This window comes from Dendrobates tinctorius, unplaced genomic scaffold, assembly GCF_039654945.1.
Source record: "Dendrobates tinctorius isolate UK_male_01 unplaced genomic scaffold, ASM3965494v1 ptg000060l, whole genome shotgun sequence".
NCBI lineage: Eukaryota > Metazoa > Chordata > Amphibia > Anura > Dendrobatidae > Dendrobates > Dendrobates tinctorius.
The window spans coordinates 65,399,254-65,422,453 of record NW_027361728.1 but is presented as its reverse complement, the minus strand read 5'-3'; the positions used below and the strand labels follow the sequence as shown (position 1 = coordinate 65,422,453).

At 40.5% G+C, this 23,200-nt stretch overlaps 1 protein-coding gene across 4 annotated transcripts in view; it reads right to left on the bottom strand.

The window, feature by feature from the left end:
* Positions 1-1,168: 1,168 nt before the first annotated feature.
* PLCH1 (phospholipase C eta 1) overlaps positions 1,169-23,200 on the bottom strand; it is a 370,702-nt gene continuing 348,670 nt past the window's right edge. For 2 of the 4 annotated variants that reach the window (XM_073579023.1, XM_073579019.1), the window contains 8 exons: positions 22,474-22,581; positions 20,199-20,323; positions 19,125-19,209; positions 11,451-11,597; positions 9,769-9,848; positions 9,245-9,304; positions 8,557-8,908; positions 1,169-3,459 (listed from right to left, as the gene is read on the bottom strand). In XM_073579023.1, coding sequence (XP_073435124.1) covers positions 1,505-3,459; positions 8,557-8,908; positions 9,245-9,304; positions 9,769-9,848; positions 11,451-11,597; positions 19,125-19,209; positions 20,199-20,323; positions 22,474-22,581 — 2,912 coding nt within the window. In that variant the 3' untranslated portion in view covers positions 1,169-1,504. The remainder of the gene's footprint in view (positions 3,460-8,556; positions 8,909-9,244; positions 9,305-9,768; positions 9,849-11,450; positions 11,598-19,124; positions 19,210-20,198; positions 20,324-22,473; positions 22,582-23,200) is intronic. The other 2 variants (XM_073579020.1, XM_073579022.1) reach the window with 1 other exon arrangement.

The following is a 23,200-nucleotide window of genomic DNA, read 5'->3' as shown; positions in this document are numbered from 1 at the left end:
CATACACAATGATAGATGTCCCCCCCACGTCACAATGTAGCCTCAGCTTTTGGATGAGGACTCGCTTGCCTACTAGCTATATGTTTAGGCAATGATGATTTTTTTCTACCTCTCTAGTTACATTACAAGCTGCTGGCTTTAACAGAGTGATACCTCAACATTTTGAATGGGCACCATATCGTTTCTCCTACATTTTCCCTGTAGCACGTATACTTGAGTGCTAGCAAGTATCAGTCCTAGATACAAATTGTCATAGGTCAGGCTTCTCTAAGAATGGGTTTTCCAGATCAGACAATGAGGTAGGACAATTTCATTTCTCTAGTAAAATTTGCTCTCTGCTTTTTCTTGATGCTCCTCTCATTAGCTCCTTGTAAAATTATAATGAACGCCGCATCATGAGAAAATCTCTCAGATCTTGATTATTTCATTTTAATAATGAACCATTATTGAATAAAAGTCCCCAAGGATAATGAGAAGAGGCGAAAACACAAAAAAGAAATCAGCAGGGGCCACACGGAATACATAGCAACCAATACATTAGCTTGCATCCAGCAGCTTCATATTCTTATCTGCTTTATGACAACTCTGCCTTCTTATGGACTTGGCATTGAATGATGGTTATTCACTTAAAATGATATGTATTCTGTCCAGAACAGTGACATTTTAGTACTAGTCTACTGTGACTTTTATCATACACAATATGGATTCAATGAAAAGTCATCCTATCTCATAAAATTCTTTCACATGGTTAAACAACATTTTTTAACTTTACACGATTAATGGTATTTTCTAGTCTAAAAATAAAAATGTCTGGAGACTGTGGACTTGTGACAGTGTGTGATGCACACCAGGTCATGATTACCCTGTATTCTCCATGTGAGTGGGCGATCGTGTGCCAACATGAAGCTTTCAGCTTCTTGTAATAGAAGAGAATTGAGAGGACCTGGATGAGACTTGTCAGCACTTGACCACTATTATGCAAATTGTATACATGTGGTCACATGACCAACCTCTCACACGGAGAAAACCGGGGAATTTGAGACAGTGTCCACATCACACACTGTCAAGAATCACCAGACTGCAGTCATATTGTGTAACTTCAGACTTTAACACTTAGGCCAACAAAAAAAGTTACAAGTTAAAAAGTAAATAAAAAAATTAACAAAAGTAGGGAAATCCAGTTTTTATTGCAATAGCATTTGCCGATTTGTGCAGATTGACATTGCTTCTTCTGAATTTAATGTACATGCATGTTACATTGAATCGTGGTGACTGCATGCACGTACTTCCCTGTTAATACCCGACGTAAACTTAAAAATGTAAAATTATAAATGCAAAAAGTCCAATAATATATTTACAGACTCTGATGGGAAGAGCAAAAAACTAAAGGAAGACTAATCATGATAACCATATATCTATATAATTTGGAAATTAATTTCTAATTAAATGCTCTGATAAAATCAAACATCTTGTAAACAACATTGAATTAAGACCTATATACAATTTACAATCTTAGTAGGAAATAGACTTCTGGTTCTTCAGTACTGCATGACTCAGTCTGATAAGTGAAACGATCTATGCAAAACTGGTCGTTATGTCTATAGGTCTGGGAAGAACATGCACCCTCTGGTATACCCCTGCCTTCTAAGCCCTCTCTGATGAAGTTACTAGAGTATCCTGCAATGTAAGAACCAGTGGAATGTCTGTTTACAGGTGGACAAGCTGTGGGTGGCTTGTTTCTTAGGACTACACCACTTGCAAATGGACTGCTTTGTTTTAGTTTAATGGCCTCCTGTTTTTCCTTGGCACGGTTAGCGATGTTTCTCACTCTACTTTGACTTCTAGAAGACAACTTTCGTGTTAGCGGTCTTGGTTTGTCCAATTCATCCTCCTCGTAAAGTGATGGTTTACTACAATCTTCTTGATCGTAAGATACGAGTTTGCGTAACTGCTCAGTTAATGCATCTGTAGAGTGATGATTAGATTTTACAAAAGATGGCGAGTCCTCCAAATTGCTGGACAAAAGAAAGCCCCTATTTATCCGTTTGTATTTGCTGTCAAAATTACAAGATATGTCTTCTGAAGTTAGGTCTCCAAGACTTTTTGACTTACATGGACTAGGTTGATTGGTTCCTTGAGTTGGACACTTATTTGAACCTGCTTGTTTTGGAATGTAAGGAGTGTGCAAATTGCCTCCATGGGCAATATATTTTGTGTCCTTAAGTGCATTGGAATTTTTCTGGTCTCTCCTTTGGTATATATGAGGGATTCCGAATGAATTAGAGACCTCACCTCCTTCAACATTGGTATGTAGCATAGTATTTTGACATAATTTATCTGAACTGACAAAGTTGTTGAAATTTTTCTGGTAAGGTAGATGTGATAAACTATGTCCAATGTTTTTTGCATGAAAGGGTTGAGAAACATCTTGAAGACCCTGAGATGCTTTCTGAAATTCAAAAGGACCACCAGTAGAAAATTTGTTTGAAGGCCCTGAAGGTAGTCTATTGGTCAGGCAGTTTATATGATTTGTACTTGATGAACTCAAAAGATTTTCCATGCTGGCTGGACGTATATTTGTGGGTTTTGGTTTTATTTCAGGATAAACAAGCTTTGCAGACTTTGGCTTTGTTTCAGGATGTGCTGGCTTGCATGGTGAAACTCTGGATTCATCAACTAATCTGTCATTAGCACCCATTAGTGTGCTTCCACTCAGGTTTTCCTCATGTATAATTGTGTACATTGAATATTCTGTTGTTCCTGGACTAGAAAAAATTGTGGTATTATTTGCTGAGTGTGTTCGTTGATCCACATGCTTTGGCACTGAAGACTGCTTTCTTGGTGTTGAAATAGCAGGTGTGAATATTTCAGAATATCCAGAAATCTTTGTGTGACTATTTAACCCATTTAAACTTGAGACACAAGTCAAGCTAGTTTGCTCATCGGTGGATTCAAACCGCCTAATCAATGCCGATATCGAGCTGCCAAGGTCACTATCATTTAGAGAGGGAACCTCCTTTATCATTTCAGATATATCATTTTCCAAAATAACTGCAGTAGACTGTAAATTGTTTGCGTCTGTGCACACAGTAGTTGAGAAATCCGTGATAGACATCAAATCATTAACAATAAATCTGTCTTGAGATGCTGCAGATATTGGCTGGCAAAATGAATTTAGTGAGGTTTCTTGTTTGTAACCTTCAATGTTTAGACTTTTCAGTTGTATTTCTTCATTTTCGTCCCCAGATTCACTTGTAAATGTGTCATTAAACTCTTTAATATCGTCATCGCATCTTTTACCATAGTCTAAGTGTAAACTTCGCCATTTCCTATGTACAACATGTCCATTGGCTGTGGCAGCAGCCGGGCATGGATGTATGGGAAGACATGCAGGATTCTGGGTATATTCAAGCATTGGTTCTTTCGTAACTGGTCTGTTTTTCTTACTTCTCTCATTACCTGTGGGTGAAAAAAAAAAGGAAAGAAAAGAATGTAATACACTATTCATATACAGTAAGTTGGCATTCGTCATAGAGGACAGATGTATGGGTTGTGTAACATGGTAAAATGCTGTGTGACATACAATCAATATGGTTCCAAGCTTTGTGCAGACAACTTCTTGTATGAAATGAAAATACATGATCACACCATTTTGTGACCACTTGACATTGTCCATTGAATGGATTACATCCGGCTGAGATGTAGCCATTTCTGGAAATGATGGTAATGAAATACCACACTAAATACATTATTACCTTTAGTAGTTTCCTAATTAGATTTGTACTAGAAAACATAAAACAATTCTGTTAAAATGTGTTATAAGCTTAATACAGTAGGAATGCAATCAGAACTACCAGCTATGTCAACAGTGCAATGCATTGGTGAACGGATTCTCCAGGTTTGGAAAGTTTTAGTCATTAGGTTTATTCACCTGAAGGTGCAAATAAAGTTGTGGCAAAGATCCTGATTCTATCTCTGGGTCACTTACAACTTATTACAGTTTTTCTTTCCCTAACATCACTGTCTGTCATTAGCTACAGTGGGTACGAAAACTATTCAGACCCCTTTAAATTTTTAACTTTTTGTTTCATTGCAGCCATTTGGTAAATTAAAAAAAAGTTCATTTTTTTCTCATTAATGTACACTCTGCACACCATCTTGACTGAAAAAAACAGAAATGTAGAAATTTTTGCAAATTTATTAAAAAAGAAAAACTGAAATATCACATGGTCATAAGTATTCAGACCCTTTGCTCAGTATTGAGTAGAGGCACCCTTTTGAGATAGTACAGTCATGAGTCTTCTTGGGAATAATGCAACAAGTTTTTTATGCCTGGATTTGGGGATCCTCTGCCAGTCTTCCTTGCAGATCCTCTCCAGTTCCGTCAGGTTGGATGGTGAAAGTTGGTGGACAGCCATTTTCTGGTCTCTCCAGAGATGCTCAATTGGGTTTAGGTCAGGGCTCTGGTTGGGCCAGTTAAGAATGGTCACAGAGTTGTTCTGAAGCCACTCCTTTGTTATTTCAGCTGTGTGCTTAGGGTCATTGTCTTGTTTGAAGGTGAACCTTCGGCCAAGTTGAGGCCCAGAGCACTCTGGAAGAGGTTTTTATCCTGGATATCTCTGTAGTTAGCCTCATTCATGTGTCCTTCAATAGCAACCAGTCTTTCTGTCCCTACAGCTGGAAAACACTCCCATTGCTGCCACCACCATGTTTCACTGTTGGGATTGTATTGGGCAGGTGATGAGCAGTGCCTGGTTTTCTCCACACATACCGCTTAGAATTATCACCAAAAAGTTCTAACTTCATCTCATCAGACCAGAGAATCTTATGTTTAGCAGTCTGTGAGTCCTTGATGTGTTTTTTAGCAAACTTTATGCGGGCTTTCATATGTCTTGCACTGAGGAAAAGCTTCCGTTGGGTCACTCTGCCATAAAGGCCTGACTGGTGGAGGGCTGCAGTAATAGTTGACTTTGTGAAACTTTCTCCCACCTCCCTACTTCATCTGTGGAGCTCTGCCACAGTGATCTTGGGGTTCTTCTTTACCTCTCTCACCAAGGCTCTTCTCCCACAACTGCTCAGTTTAGCTGGACGGTTAGGTCTAGGAAGACCTCTGATGATCCGAAACTTCTTCCATTTAATGATTATGGAGGCCACTGTGCTCTTAGGAACCTTGAGTACTGCAAAATTCTTTTGTAACCTTGGCCAGATGTGTGCCTTGCCACAATTCTGTCTTTGAGCTCCTTGGCCTCATGATTCTCATTTGGTCTTACATGCACTGTGAGCTCTTATATAGACAGGTGTGTTCCTTTCCAAATCCAAAAGGTGTGTTCCTTTCCAAATCAAGTCCTATCAGTTTAATTAAACACAGCTGGACTCCAATGAAGGAGTAGAACCATCTCAAGGAGGAATACGAGGAAGTGGCCCTCACCTAAACCCAACTGAGCATATCTGGAGAGACCTGAAAATGGCTGTCCACCAATGTTCACCATACAACCTGACAGAACTGGAGGGGATCTGCAAGGAAGAATGGCAGAAGATCCCCAAATCCAGATGTGAAAAACTTGTTGCATCATTCCCAAGAAGACTCATGGCTGTACTAGCTCAAAAGGGTCCTTCTACTCAATACTGAGCAAAGGGTCTGAATACTTATGACCATGTGATATTTCCGTTCTTTTTTAATACATTTGCAAAAATGTCTACATGTCTGGTTTTTTTCAGTCAAGATGGGGTGCAGAGTGTACATTAATGACAAAATAATGAACTTTTTTGATTTTACCAAATGGATACAATGAAATAAAAAGTGAAAAATTTAAAGGGGTCTGAATACTTTACGGACCCACTGAACAAATCATGAAGAGTACTTGAGCACTTATCTCTCACTGTACAGATAAGGGAGATAAGTGCTCAAGTCTTCTTCATGATTTGTGCAGTGCAGTCCAAAATAAGAGATTATGTCCCCTTTCTCAGAGATTGCCATGTTTTTCAGTTCTCCCTCTGTTAGGTTCAAACAGTGAGGGAGGGTGTGAGTAGCTCATCACTCATGAATAGTAGAACACTGTACACAACTCCCACCACAGCTAATATAGAGTGATTTTTTGGGGAGAGTAGAGCAAAAAAAAAGAATTAGTGACCAGAACCTTAATTCTGTCAGACGTATATTTAAAGTAGGTCAAGAAACAGACTATTGTTCACATTGTCTGAATGTTGACCGTTGAATTGTTTGTGAATTGTTGAATGGCTGCTGTTTACCTATTATATCAGCTCCTACAGGTGATTGTGTTGCTATCTTTGGAGTACAGGGATGCAGGGTCATTGAACAATTGATGTTTGCTAATATATTGATTACCAATTGTGAAACTCTATGTACTGTAGCTTGCTGAAGAGCAAAACAGTGAGGGACAAGCTATGCAGATTGACTAACTACACAAACAATGAGAGTTGACCTCCTACCACCTTCCCCCAATTCTATGGAAAAATGCCTGAATAAGAGCTATAAAACTATAAAAATGGGATTTGCCTCTGTATCCAAAAGATTCTACAGAACCACAGCTAAGGCCGCATGGCTCCATCAAGGGGAACACAGATTTGACATTCTACAGGATGCCCAGAATAAGGGACCACAGCCCCAGCTGGAAGCATACAGATCTGCTTCATTGACAATAAATGAACTCATGGAAACAATTGGGAAAGCCAGGTTGGGACCCTCCAGTAACCTGGCCCCATGGAGACGCTCGAAGAAGCTACTTTGGGACCCTCCGGTCACCTGGCCAAGTGCCTCACTGGACTGTTCGCTACCTAAGCTTGTCGTTACCTACTCTCTTTGAGTGCCTGCCAAAAGCAGAGTGCCACAGGTGGAAGTAGTCAGCCCTGGAAGCCTCTAATCCCGGCGAGTCAGCAGAAGTCAGAGACTCTGCAATTTTGCACCATCTTGGGCATTTTTATGGGACTGTTCTATATGGAATTGTCTGTAGGTGGTTCAATAAAGTATTGTCACACTGTTTTATGCTCAACCTGTGTTGTCATAGTATTATGACCATGGGAAAAGTGTGGGTGTCCAGTGGGATGAGCCCTGATCCATGCAGTCTTTCTAAAGACAGCCAGTTCCGCAGACGAGAACACCCACTGACGCTTGTGTCTCCACAGTGACCTAGCAATCGAATCAGGGTATAAGCCACTGTATTATACTGCCTTTAGACTTGGCAAAAGATTTCCTTTACCCTTTATTTTAACAAACTAATAATAATGAAAAGCAAATTGACTCTGTCATCATATTATATAGAGCAGAAAATTAGTGACTAGATTTAAAACTATCAAATTCAAATTGTTTATACACATGATATAAAAGGATCAACAGTATGCTGAAATGGTTATTCCAAGATAGTAGGTCATCTCCTTTAAATTGGGTGGGGCATAACTTACTGACCACTGGGGGTCCAACCATTGTAATCTCATGAACAAGGCTATGGAACCTGGGAACCAGGCTCTAAGGATTATGGTCTTGAATGGAGCAAAGTGAACAAGCTTGGCATCTGCTCTATTCACGGTCTATGGGACTGCTGGAGAAAGCCAAGCACAATACTATTTCCGGTAGTCACATTAAAAATAAAGGAGTGGAGGCTGGGCATGTGCACCTCTGCACCATTTAAGACAGGGCTCTGCATAACCCGATTCCTGGGCTCTAGAGGTCTTATGATCAGCATTCAATAAATGATTCCCTATCCTGATCTCTAATCATGTATGTGTATATATATCTACACATGCCTTTGATCAGTAATTATTTAATAGAAAATACAGAATTTTGTAATCTCCCAAAATACTAAATATAACAATTTAGAACAAGACCATTCTTGACCAAGTCACCAAATGTTACCATATCCATTTCAACGATCCTGTTGCCCATGCACATTCAAGCATACAAATACCCTTAGGGTACCGTCACACTTGGCGACGCACCAGTGATCCCGACAACGATGCGACCTGGAAGGGATTGCTGGTGCGTCGCTACGAGGCCGCTGGTGAGATGTCAAACACTCACATCTCAACAGCGACGCAGCAACGATATGGAACGATACGAAGGTCGTTGGGACCCTGTCTCTCAGACCTGTATTATTGAGGTCGTTCGTCGTTGTCCCTGTCAAACACAGCGATGCATGCTGGCCAGCGGGACACCAGCGATCAAAAAATGGCCCAGGACATTCGAGCACGATCAGCTACATCGCAGCAGGGGCCCGATCGCCACTATGTGTCACACATGGCGAGATCGCTGTTGCGTCACAAATCGGGGCTTTAGACAGGGGCTTTAGACAAAGAACCCAATAAATAAAATGTCACAATTTGTTTAAAGTTCAGAAGTTCACCCTCCCCCCTGTAGAGTTTGAATAAAGCTCTGTATTTGTAAACCACCCTTCTTTAACCAAAGTTTCAAAAACTGTAAAAAAAAAAGAAAAGAAAATATTACTTGCACGTGGTTCATGCTAGCATCCACCCTTCATACTAAATAAAAGGGAAGAAACATTACCCATGTCATTTAATTTATAATGTTTAAGAAACTATTACCTATGTCATTTAATCTGGTATCTTTAGAAGACTCTGATGTTGAAGGCTCAAAGGCCCCAAGAAGAAACTTGTCCACTGGCATTGAAACAGGTCTGGCCTGTAGACTTCTGGAAGTTCTCCTCATTACAACATCCTTCTCTTTAGTAGCAGACACCTCACATGGAAAGTCTTTGCTGTCTGTTGACTCTTGAAAGACCATCTTCGTCTTCTTTCTGCCTTTGGCAGGTGCACTGGCGGTGCGCCTCAAAATTCGTTCTCCGATTGATCGCTTCCGTATGTGACCATTACTCTCCACTGAGCCACGCTTTGTACTTCTATTGAAAAACCCTTTAAGCCCAATAAATTGTTTGTTCTAAAAATATTAAAAAAAAAAGAAAATCCTTATAGATATCTTAAGACTGAACTAATAAAAGGAATAAGGATGACCACCACAGATGGAATTATCCGCTAATTACAACCAGTAATACACCATGAACAGTAAAACCATCTTTGCATGAATTTTCTAAGTAGTAATCACACAGATGTACAAAATGGATGAATTCTATGCATATGATAAGTGCAGTATGCATAATGCTGTCACAATCACACTTTTCTAAGGTGGTCCATGCTGGAATGGGAATGATGCTTAACCATACGTTACTTTGCCATGTGGCAGGTAACTGGCACTAAGTACTTATCGTGGGTCTACCTTTGTGGCTCCTAGAAAGTGCAATATAGTATAACTGGGGTTGAGGATTAAAGGACTCCACTGAAATGGAAAGAAAAAAACAAATTGGAGCCGTAATAAACGGTATGTGAGCAGGCGTATAATTTATGCATCAATGAAAGGAAATCTGTAGCGGAACAGATTTAACATTTCTCTGCAAAAAAAATTACATTACATCTCAGCTAGGTGGTTACATTCATTACTGAAGGACGGCTAATAACATGGAAAACACTAATATTAAAATTTTAACCACCAGTTAATGAACAAAGTATCTGTGCAGCGTGCAGTAAAGCCGGCTGGCATCTCAATATGAAAAGCCTTCCATTAGCCAGAGTGAAATGCGATCCCGCTCCGACTTGTTAACGTGGAGTTTCTACATGACTGTCCTGGAATACTTTATAATTGCAGTCTATCAAGCCTCCCGAATGAAAGAGGTTTATGCACAATGCGAGACTTCACTGACCAGGCACAGTCTACAAGTGCATATTGGAAATAAAATGGCTTACCTTCCCATAGATCTCATTTATTGTGACATGGACAAATATGGAGGCTTCCGTGAGTCCTTCTAGATAAACATGTCGGTATCCTGGCAGAAGAGTCCAAGGAAAATAATGTCATCCACTGGACAAGGCAACAATTGTCACAATGACAATCCACAAGATTGGCAGCTGACCTCTTATCAATGTCAGTACGGCATTTTCACATTATCCAGAAGTATCATTTCATTGGTTGGATCAAGTATATTTTTACATTTGGGAACAGTTGAAATACATACAAGTCAGTCAAATTAAAGAGGATTTACAGAGCCAACATATGGATGACTTATCCTAAGATCATCAAGTATTGCTGTGAAGTGCCAGGCTATCATTAAAGGCAAACTGTCACCAGGTTCTCCCCCAGATAAAGTAGGGCTAGCACATCTAAGCCCTAATATACAGCCTTCAAGAAAGCTGTATACAAGACCTTAATGCGCTCTGCATAACACAAAAAATAGCTTTAATTATACTCACCAACGGCGCGGTTGGGTTTAATAAGTGCCTATGGTCCTGTGCCTCTTTTCTTCTTGGGATTGGCGTCCTGCTTCGTGTGGATCACGCGTCCTACGTCATCCACACAGTGTCCTTGCCCTGACGAAGCTACATGGGCTAGCGACACGTGTTGGGACGGGATCATCAGGCTTTCCTTTGACTCCACAGTGTGGTAAGTATGCATGATGGATGGGCTGTCGTTTAATTGTACTATTGTATATATAGTTACTAATTTGGCGAAATGGATGATTATATGATACATTCAATGCACTTTACACTTTATTTATACCTGGCTATATAGCTAATATCGTACTATAGTGCCTTTCTATTATCTATACCATCCTAACACAACTTATATTTATCAGAATATATCACTATATATTTCTCAGATTATATTTTTTGATTAATGTATTTTGTATCTGAGGATTGTTGGTGTTTTATTTACACTTTGTTGCATATTCACTGTATGCTAATTGGTGGTCACATACAGTGGGGTAGTTTTCATCTGTCAAAGGGTTTATTGGACCCACTCAGCCTGTTTGCGTATGCTCCTGTAGTGAGTGCCTTAATGTCTTTGGATTTTAAATGTTTTTAATGTTATTTTTTTTGTGAATTTAGTGTTTCTAATACAGCCTTTTTCACTTGATATTTTATGGTGTGTGCACTATTATTTGCGCAACTTTCTTCTCTTCTAATTGCCTGCATCGTGTGGATCAAGCGTCCTACGTCATCCACACAGGGTCCTCCCATCCAGCTCCTGCGCAGGCATACTTACTTCTTCCCTGTAAAGCACAGTACTATAGAGCACATGTGCATGGAAAGGGGCAAGGAGCGCCGGCGCATGCACATTGCAATACTTAGCTCTGCCCTCAGCATGTCATCCACAAAAAGCAGAGAAGGGGGTACGGTGATCGCAAAAACAAAGGTGCCAGATCAAGACCAGAGACGCCCATTGGATCAGACCACGCTGTAGGCGAGTATAATAAAAGCTATTTTTGTGTTATGCAGAGCGCACTGGGGACTTATATGCAGTATTCTAGAATGCTGTATATGAGGGCATACACAGTATGATACAAGTGAACCCATAATCCAGAAGAATAGAGAAAACTTATATTAAAAAGAAAGAAAAAGTTTCAAAACTGGATAATCGTTGATCCTACCGGGCATTAAACTGCTGAAGGCCACTGTCCTCTGTCCAACAAAATCCCGTCCAATTGGATCATGATCCCATACCAAAAACCTGACCAGGGCTATTTCGGGCATGTGGACAGTAAAAGTGAGGGTCTCCTCCCAGACCGGATTGAAACCTGAAATATAAAGTACAAATGATACTTACAGAGATAGATAGCAATAAGCGTGTTAATAAACACATACAACATGTACAATGGCAGTCCTAATAAATTGGGACCCACAGGTCTAAAATAGTGATCGTTGTTATAGACTACTAATTTGGTTTTGAATAATAATAATAAAATAAAAAATAACACTGTAAAAAAAAGTTTTCTCTAAACAATAAAAACCTGATTTAAACTTACACGTTTGCTTTGTTATATGGTATCATCTTACAGGAAATTCTGTTCAGACTTCTTTTTTTTTTTTAATAGGTAAAGACAACAGGAATGCATAACAAAAGTTAGCATGGCCATGGTATCGCTCTATTCAAATTTTACAGGAGTAAAATAGTGCCATTGCTCATCTATTCAAACTATTCTTTTTTGTAACCGTGCAGTAATGGGGGATGTAATACATCCTCTGATGTAACGTTCATCTCCTTCATATTAACCATTTTTACTAGAGCTTTGTATTGCTATACAGCATAGCTATGCAGATCAACAACGTAGGAGCTGTACTAAGGGATGTATGGGAGGGGATCAAACTATAACGGAAAGCCATTCCAGGCTACTTAATCCCTTCATCATCGAGCCTGTTTTCACCTTCATGACCAGATCAAATTTTACAAAACCATTTAGTGATGCTGTCCAATATAATGTATTAATGTATAAATAACATTTCCCAAATGTCTACTTTACAACTGCATCAGCGAACTCAGGACAAATTGCACAACAACTTTGGGGGCCTAATTTCTCCTGTTACCCTTGTGAAATAAAAATTTCGGGACAAAATGATAATTTTTGTGGAAAAAAAATATGATTTTCTTTTACTTTCACGGCTCTACGTTAGAATCTTCTGTGAAGCACGTGGGGGTTTAAAGTGCTCACCACAAATCTAGATAAACTCCTTGGGGGGGTCTAGTTTACAAAATGGGGTCACTTGTTGGGGGTTTCCACTGTTTAGGCACATCAGGGGCTCTCCAAACGTGACATGGCGTCCGATCTCAATTCCAGCCAATTTTGCGTTGAAAAAGTCAAATGGCGATCCTTCCCTTCCAAGCTCTGCCATGCACCCAATCAGTGGTTTACCCCCACATATAGGGTATAAGCTTACTCAGGACAAATTGCACAATAACTTTTGGGGTCCTGTTACCCTTTGGAAAATAAAAATTGGGGGTGAAAAGATCATTTTTGTGGAAAAAAAATATGATTTTTTAATTTTACGACTCTGTTATACACTTCTGTGAAGCACTTGGGGGTTCAAAGTGCTCAACACACATTTAGACAAGTTCCTTGGGGCGGTCTAGTTTTCAAAATGGGGTCACTTATGGGGGGGTTTCCACTGTTTAGGTACATCAGGAGCTCTCCAAACACGACATGGCCGTCCGTTCTCGATTCCAGCCAATTTGACATTCAAAACCTCAAATGATGCTCCTTCCCTTCTGAGCACTGCCTTGCACCTAAAGATTGGTCTTCCTCCACATACAGGGTATCGGAGTACTCAGGAGGAATTGCACAACAAATATTGTGGTTCCTTTTCTCCTGATACCCTTGACAAAATAAAAAAAATTGAGTCCGAAGTAAAATTTTTGGTAAAAAAAAGTTATATGTTCATTTTTTCCTTCCACATTGCATGAATTCTTGTGAAGTACCTAAAGGGTTAATAAACTTCTTGAATATGGTTTTGAACACCTTGAGGAATGCAGTTTTTAGAATGGTGCCACTTTTTGGTATTTTCTGGTATATTGACCCCCAAACTCACTTCATATGTGAGGTGGTCCCTAAAACAAATGGTTTTGTAAATTTTGTTGGAAAAATGAGAAATTGCTGGTCAAATTTTAACCCTTATAACTTCCTAACTAAAAAAAGTACATTTCCAAAATTGTGCTGATGTAAAGTTGACAAGTGGGAAATGTTATTTATTAACTATATTGTGTGACATCACTCTCTGATTTAAGGGTACAAAAATTAAAAGTTTAGAAATTGCAACATTTTCAAAATTTTTGACATATTTCCATTATTTTCATAAATAAACGCAAGTCATATCGAAGGAACTTTACCACTAATATGAAGTACAATATGTCACAAAAAAAAAAATCTCAGAATCAGCGGGATCCGTTGAGTTTTCCAGAGTTATAACCACATAAAGTGACAGTGGTCCGATTTAAAAATTAAGGCCTGGTCAGTAACCTACAAAGTGGCTTGGTCCTTAAGGGGTTAAACACGTTTTCCAAGATATATTTTTGTTTGGCCATAGGAATATAAAAAACAAACCAATAATGACAATCCAGAAGTACATTGGTACATTGCAGCCTCTCTGCCAACAAGACAGGAGAAGTGTATATATACTGTTCACACGTTCAGTATTTCACATCAGTATTTGTAAACCACAACCACCAGTAGGTGATAAATCCAGAAGTGGTGACGTGTTTCTATTTTCCTCTGATTGTTCATCTACTGGTTTTGACTTACAAATACTGAGGTAAAATACTGACCAAATACTGAATGTGGCATTAATACAAATACTGAGAATTACCCAGTAAACAGGACAGGAAAAGTGTGGGTGGTAGTGGCTCCACACTATTTACTATAAGAGTGCACTGTACCAATATGTGGATTATGTTGTATCATGTCCTGTGGAACTGTGATATTGTTATTTAGTGGGCACTGTGCCTGTGTATATACTGTAATTTGTAGTGGGGCGTCCACACCATATACCAAGCTCCACACTATATACTGTGTTATAAAGACTGGTATTATTATTATTAATATAGCACCATTGATTCCATGGTGCTGTACATGAGAAGGGGTTACATACAAATTACAGATATCACTTACAGTAAACAAACTAACAATCACAGACTGATATAGAGGGGAGAGAGGACCCTGCCCTTTCAGGCTTACATTCTACAGGATGGTGGGGAAGAAGACAGTAGGTTGGGTGTTGCAGCAGCTCCAGTGATGGTGAGGCGGTGGCTCCAGTAGTGGTGAGGGGGCAGCGGGAATCATTGCAGGCTGTAGGCTTTCCTGAAGAGATGGGTTTTCAGGTTCCGTCTGAAGGATCCGAGTGTGGTTGATAGCCGGATGTGTTGGGGAAAAGCATTCCAGAGGATGGGGGCTATTCGGGAGAAGTCTTGGAGGCGGTTGGGTGAGGAGCGAATAAGTGTGGAGGAGAGAAGGAGGTCTTGGGAGGATCGGAGTTTACGTGAGGGAAGATATCGGGAGATTAATTCAGAGATATATGGAGGAGACAGGTTATAGATGGCCTTGTAGGTCAGTATTAGTAATTTGAATTGGATACGCTGAGGGAGTGGGAGCCAGTGAAGAGATTTGCAGAGGAGAGAAGTGGAGAAGTAGCGAGGAGAGAGATGAATTAGTCAGGCAGCAGAGTTAAGGATGGACTGGAGAAGTGCGACGGTGTTAGCAGGGAGGCCACAGAAAAGGATGTTGCAGTAGTCGAGACGGGAGATGAGGGCATGCACAAGCATTTTAGTAGAGTGAGGGTTGATGAAGGGACGGATTCTGGAAATATTTTTGAGCTGGAGGCGGCAGGAAGTGGAGAGAGCTTGGATGTGCGGTTTGAAGGACAGGGCAGAGTCAAGGGTTACTCCGAGGCAGCGGACCACCGGTACGGGGGAAAGCGTGATGTCAATTGTTATAGATAGGTCAGGTAAGGAAGATCTGTGAAATGGGGGAAAGATGATAAGTTCAGATTTGTCCATATTCAGTTTGAGGAAGCGGGAGAAGAAGGAGGATATGGTTGACAGACACTCCGGGATTTTGGAGAGCAGAGAGGTGACGTCTGGGCCAGAGAGGTAGATCTGGGTATCATCGGCATAAAGGTGGTACTGGAATCTATGGGACTTTATGAGTTGACCCAGGCCAAGTGTATAGATTGAGAAGAGTAGGGGTCTTAGAACAGAGCCTTGGGGGACTCCAAACGAGAGAGGGTGGGATGAGGAGGTAGTGTGGGAGTGGGAGACGCTGAATGTGCAATTGGAGAGGTATGAGGAGATCCAGGATAGGGCAAGGTCTTTGATGCCAAAGGAAGAGAGGATCTGTATTAGGAGGCAGTGGTCAACTGTGTCGAAGGCAGAGGACAGGTCTAGAAGGAGGAATACAGAGTATTGTCTATTTGCTTTGGCTGTAAGTAGGTCGTTAGTAATTTTGGTCAGGGCTGTCTCAGTGGAGTGATGGGGGCGGAAACCAGATTGTAGATTGTCAAAGAGCAGGATAGATAAGAGATGGGAGGAAAGTTCAGCGTGGACGTGCTGCTCCAGGAGTTTGGAAGCGAATGGGAGCAGCAATATTGGGCGATAGCTGGACATAGCGGTTGGGTTGAGGGTTGGCTTTTTGAGGATAGGCATGATTGTAGCATGTTTGAAAGCAGAAGGGAAGGTACCGGAAGTTAGTGATAGGTTGAAGAGGTGGGTTAGAGATGGGATAAGAGTGGTGGCGACGATGGGGAGGAGGTGGGATGGGATGGGGTCAAGTGCGCAAGTGGGGAGGTTTGATTTGGAGAAAAGATGAGCAAGCTCCCCTTCAGTGATGTTGGATAAGGAGGTTATGGGGTTTGGAGCAGTATGTATATTATACAGTATAGAGAAGTGCCTGTGTATATAGTATAGAGTCCACTCCATCTAATATACACAGCACCATATTATATACACATATCTACACTATAAATATACACAGCACCTTACTATATGCTATATACACAAGTTCTCTCTATATACTTAAAGTGCCCGTCAGCAGGATTGTGCACAGTAACCTACAGACAGTGTCAGGCTGGCGACGTTATACTGACTACATTGACACCTGGGGATGAAATCCATCTTGTGGTCGTTGTTTAATCTTTATTATCAGTTTTGAGTTAATGATATTCTTGTTCCCCGGGGTGGCCTATTGGGGGGTCTTCATGTGATCCCTCACTGATCCGCCCCCTATTTTACATAATATATAACATAATATATATCTCTCTCTCTCTTGGGGAAAAAATCCCCTTCTGTAGGCAGATGTCGGCAGTGGCCCCTGCGCTGCAGCATTACCGCATACGTAATTTGAAAATGGCGGCGGATGAGCAGTAGCAGCTGTCTGTGTATATAAAGGTGATCCGACAGCTGCTACTGCGCAGGCGGCGCCATCTTGGAGGAGGAAATTTTTTTTCTCTACAAGGATGGCGCCTCCTGTGCAGTAGCAGCTGTTGGATTACCTTTATATACACCGAGAGATGCTACTGCTCAGACGCCGTGGGCGCCATTTTCAAACTGATTTTTTTTTTTTTTTTTTAATGAATTTCAGGATAAAATTAAACAAATGAATTATATACACATTACACATGCGGTCATGCTGCAGCGCAGGAGCCACCGCCGACGTGTGCCTGCAGAAGCGGATTTTTTTCCCCAAGAGAGAATAATGTATGTAAAAATAGGGAGTGGGTCAGTGAGGGATCAGTGACCTTTCAGAAGCCCAAACTGAAGCCATACTGATTAATACCTAAGCACCACATGAAGACCCCCCACAGGCCACCCAGGGTCACGAGAATATCATTAACTCAAAACTGAAAACACAGATTACACAACAACCACAAGTCCGATTTCATCACTAGGTATCATTATAATCAGTATATCTGCACAGACCTGACACTGTCTGTAGGTTACTGTGCACAACCCTGCTGACAGGTTCACTTTAATGATGCCGTTTACATCACATGGGACGCGCTGGGGCCGATGTGTATCCACTGCACGGGACGCACCGGGGCCGATGCGTATCCACAGTACGGGTCATGCCAGGGCCAACGTGTATCCACTGCATGAGACGCGCCGGGGTTAATGTGAATCCACAGCACGGGACACGCTGGGGCCGACGTGAATCCACCACATGGAACGCGCCGGGGGCTGAGGTGAATCCAACCACATGGGGTACGCTGGGACTGATATATATACACATTACATATGTGATATTTGAAAGTGAAATTATGAGCTGTCCACACACACACATATCTATATATATGAAAACACACATGCATGTGTGAGCACACATTGCAAAAGACACACACATGCATGCTCAAAGGCAGAGGAAAACACACATGCCCAGGAAAACACACATACTCTAACCTGCCATTTTAAATTTATTACTTGTCAAATCCCCCCCATACCCCGCTACTTATCTCAGAACAGCAAAAGCTGAGATGGGCTGATGGAGAGGTTACCTGGAGTGTGCAGTTATCTCACCATGTCCTAGGCTGCTGCTGCTGCTCTTCCCCCTCCAGGTTCTGGCTGATTGGACATCGCAGACAGATCTGCACACAGACACAGAAGTGGAGGATGCTGCGTGCGATCACTATGTAAGTAACGCACCCTCCTCTTGTGTGCCAAGAGCTGCTTCCTCTCACTGCTGCATACACATTGCTGAAGCCGGCAATGGCTCCAGCTACATGCGCACGCTGCTCGTCCCACTCCTGTGATGCTGCACCACCAGGTGCCTGAAAAATTAAAGGGGCCGGCAGCCAGAAAACAGGCTGGCGGCCTCCCAAGAGGTGGCACACCGCGGCCCACCGGGCAAATGCCCAGAAGAGCAGATTAGCAATCAGGGCCTGCATCTGGTGATAACTTTGGCTTTGTCTTTGCCATGTTTTAACCAAAAACACACACACAAAAAGAATTTAGGCAAAATTTGAATACCCATGACAAAATATGCAACACATTTGGCCCAGCAAATGTTGAAAACAAACATATAAAGGGATAAAACAATGCCAAACACAATTTTCATCCTTATAACTGACAACCATTTGCTTTCAGTTTACTAAAATCTCCAGGAAAATGGCATCATAACAACCAGACAGAAGTAATCACACTTTTGAGAAAAAAAAAGCTAAACTTACGGTCTCTACTGTATATATTATAAACTACGCTAAATTTTAGTTTCTCTGCTTAAACTGAGATACCTCTCCTTTACACCAATGTTGGTGATTCACAGTTCAAAAGGTTATTCAGGAGCTCATTCTTCAGATTTAGGAGCTCCAAATACTATCTCTGTACGCCTAATTAAAGCTCCATCCGAAAGATCATGTTAAAACACATGTGAATGTTGTTTTCAAAATCCAAAAACTCATTTGGTGGATTTTCATGCTGTGTATGAGGGCACAATGCTGCTATCCCAATAACACAATGTCTATTCCAAACCATTTTGCATTTCAAAGAATGAAATCTATGTCAAATCCACAGCAACATATTTATGTAAAACATGCATATTTCGCAGTGGATTCACAGGGAATTTGCTGAAAATCTGCATTTATCTGAAGACAGCAACTATTTTTCAAATTTTGAAATGCCAGTAACAATACTGTAAAACTAAAATCAAGATAAGTAAAAAATAATGTATATTTATTTTAAAAAACGGTACTTATAATACAACAAAGAAAAAATTACAAACTATTATGTACCCGTTCCAAGCACTTTATGTCTGGCTACTGTTATAATACTAAAAACATCTATTACTGACCATTATCATCAACCACACGGGTTTGTTCTTTGCAGCAATCCACTGATAGACCAATAATTTCCACTTCCACAAATGGGTCAATGATCTGTGTAAACAAAACATAATAAGATATATAGATTCAGAGTAGTCTGTGTCAATTTAAACAATGTACTGTTAAGCTAATAAACATCTCATCATCTACTAGAAAATATTGTCTCACATTAAGCCATAGTGTAGTAAGTAAGCAGTTTTCCTCTTTGTCAGTTGCCCCTGAGTTAGTGGGTGGAGGCCATCTTCTATAATATCTCTCACACACAGTGCACAGAGAAAAGCAGATCCTGCTCTTTTGTCTTTGTGGAAAAATCTCAAAGCAACAGCACCATGGAGGACATTCTACAGCAGTACTGTGCTGTGTAGCTGTAAATCCAGATCTGGGATATAATTAAATACTAACTAGAAAACAGCTGCAGCATCTTTGCTTCAATCTAGCTGTTTTAGCCCTCCATCTCAATCCACTTTTTTCAATCTTTAAAGGCAGTACATGTGACCTCATCCCTAACTGAGGCGATACCCTCTTTTTGTTGAATAGAGATATGAGCAGTGAATTATACAAATAATCACTGTAAAAAGCAGGAGGACGAGAAGAGGAGTGGTGATTTTTCTCTAGTAATGATAATGTACATTACAACGCTTCTTAATTTTTTTTCAACTATTGTTTTCAAAAAAAGTAAGTGATGAATACTCTTCATCCATGGCCTAGTTCCTATTGTGGTAAGAGTCCATATAAAGAAAGAAAAATTGGATACAACACCTCTGTTAAAATTCCCAGGCTTTATTTCATGCTTTAGAACATAATATTAGGGCAAAGTTCACACTTGACATGGATACTGTATCACATCGAGGAAACAGTCCCAATAGAGATTCAAAGACAACGTTGATGCGTTTCGAAGCGACGCTTCTTAATCATAACTAGTAATTAGTAGTTATGATTAATACTAGTAATCATAATAAGTAATATATTTAAAGTTATGCTCATATAAAGATTTAAAGGGTAATCTACAAAAAAAGACAAATACTTGGGTGCATATTACTTACCTCTCCTCTGTCACCAAGCATGGAATCTGGAGGTTTTGGTAGCTGCTGACCACTAATAACTTTAAGGATAAGCTGCTTTTTGGGGCTAGCTGGTAGAGGGTCACCAGAGAATGGATTAAACACTCCTATAGAAAGAGAAAACTCTGATATTTCACTCTAGTCCACCAAAACATTTTACCAAATTACTAATCTGGTATATTTTTAAGAAAACGTGTGATACTTGGGTAAATATAATTTGGTCATTCTACGTATCACCATCCTTCTATCCAGCTTCTTCCTCTCTATGCGACCACGATTTCTCAAAGAGTTCGCAAACGGTATGAGAATATCCTTATGTAATCTCGAAGACCATTTATCTGTACCGTTATTGTAAGCAGCCTAAATTATGGAGTGCATGCGTAACATCTGCTCTTTCCCTGGCTAGTTCTTCTATGGGTCATGTGAAATAACGTCATTACATCATGACAACAAGCAAACACTATATGACTGGTCACATTCTGCTACGGTAACTGTATTCTAAGCTGTACATCTTTGAAGATGGAATCTCCTCCTTATGTTTGTATCTCTCAGAGCCAGATGGAATTTTCTGTCATCTGGGAATATGTCAAGACTCCTGAAGACAAAGGCACGTAAACCTGACACTCCTAAATCTACAGGAACGTCCACCGAGAGTTTCTTCCAGCAGCTACTTGAACGGAGGTTCTGAAAATGTGAATCTTCACAACATCATAACATTTTTCCATTTTCCAACTTGTCACTTAGCCTTTATAATAGGTCTTACCACTTTTTAGCTCATGCTGAGAGCACTTACTGTAAAGCTGGCCATATACGCGACATTGCTGTTGGCCAAAAATTACTTCAGCAGATAATTATTGCTTCATACGCCTAAGCGTTCACTTGAGCATTCTTATGTCTTTTAATGGGGAGACAGGAGAAAGGAGCTGCCAGAGGTGACTTGTCTCCCCAAAAAATGAAAGGATCGGGCACTGATATTCAAATTGCCAGATCCTTCGCTCAATGCCTTCATCTTGTGCGGGAGGGTAGGAAGGTCCCTCATCCCACAAGATATTTGGCAGGTAGAAGCAAAATCAGTGAGCTTGTCCAACTTTCATCAAATATCTATGGGGGCCTTAAGATGAGCAATTATCTCTATATTATGAGAGTGTAATGACTGATAACCCCTCTATTAGAGAACTGGAGGATCACACTATTATATAATTAATATGTAATAAAAAAACACCTACTGTAATCTCCTCCTCTGTATAAACATACATAAGGCTCAAAATGTATTACTTAGTTTTCAGGTGCATTTTCTGATATATTGACACATCGCAATACATAATGATGTATTAATCTACTCATATTATTTTTAATATAATTTTAAGACTTCCCCTCCCCCCTAAAAAAAAATTACACTTCAATGCAGTCAATAATTACATAGAATAACAAATGACACCGATTATGGTTTTATTTCAGTAACCTTTCTTCAATAGGAGTCCATCATATATATTCTTAGCAGATCACTTTTTGCTTTATTGGTTAAATGCAACTCTAAACATACAGCTAAGGCCTCTTTCACACTTCAGTTGTTTGACGTCAGTTGCAAACCGTCAAAGTGTGAAAAAACGTATCCGTTTCAGTTTTGAAAAAAACGGATGCACTGGATCCGTTTTATGGACGGATCCACTGCAGCCGCTAAGTGCAGGAAATTTAAAGGAACAGAGGTCTGGAAAAGGAGAGAGAGAGAGAAACCCAGAACAGCATTTAGGGTTAAAATGCATGAAAGATCTTCCGGGCATGCGCATTTTAAAATAGCGGTTCCGCCGCTGAAAACAACGTTCCTTTGTCCGTCTACTCCAGACAGCGGACGCGAAAATTCACACGGATCCGTCAAAAAACGGATGCAACGGACGACCATCAGTCATAATCCGCTGCTAATGCAAGTCTATGGGAAAAAAATCGGATCCGCCAAAAAAATGGCGGATCCGCTTTTTTTCGAAAAACGGCGGATTTTGACTGACATCAAACAACTGTGAAAGAGGTCTAACTGTAATAAATGCCCTGTAAAAAAGCATCATAATTGACATTTGGTACTCATTCTGACAGTAAATTGAACTATGTGTGTAGCCAGCATTCGTGGCGACACGCTGTCATGTCATGCTGTCAGCACCATGTGATTCACAGGTTAGCCCTATTAATTCCAAAAGAAATAACAGGAACACGTGCTTTACATGGAATTTACTCCTGGATCTACCAATTCAAAGTAGTGACGTACCTTTACACATCTGCTGGGGTTTGAGGACATAGCCACAATTGCCATTCACCTTGAATTTTGCACGATTTAGCTCCATCATGCGTCCTTCTGTCTGATAGTTTAGCGCCACTGTGAACACAGAGAAAGAGACGAGGGATGGTCACCAAAGCGCTTAGTTTGAGACTTCAGACATTGACTACTAGATGCTATGAAAATGCTGCATTATCTGATGTAAGCCAAACGTGTATATGTCTGGTCCATCCATTATACATAAAGCGATGTCATAACCACTGCACATCGTATGAAGGGAAATTATAGCTCCAGCCATAGTATTCATAGACACTGTTTGCAATATGATGCCAAGAACTAGAAACTTGCTGATACAAAGAGAAAAAAAATGAACAATAGGATCCCAGAGTGAACCCTACTGACTTGTAACATTATTCACAGTCAAATGGAATTCAGAGGTAAAGTGGTGGGAAGAGCGGCACGGATGATTGGTCATAAAATGCCGCATTAATTCTGTGTAACTTAGTAAGTTCAACTCTCTTGTTTCTGTCTTGGGTTTGCTCAGTAAGATGTAAACAGCTAAGTGATATAAGATTATGGACATCTAAGTTCTAGTAGTATTGAGGCAGGATGTCCATAGAAACTTGTATGCAAATTGCCTCTTCAGAAAGAAAGAGGACTTTTACTCTACAGCGCCACCTATTGGTAGTAGCGATCCTACAAGTCACAATCAACCCTT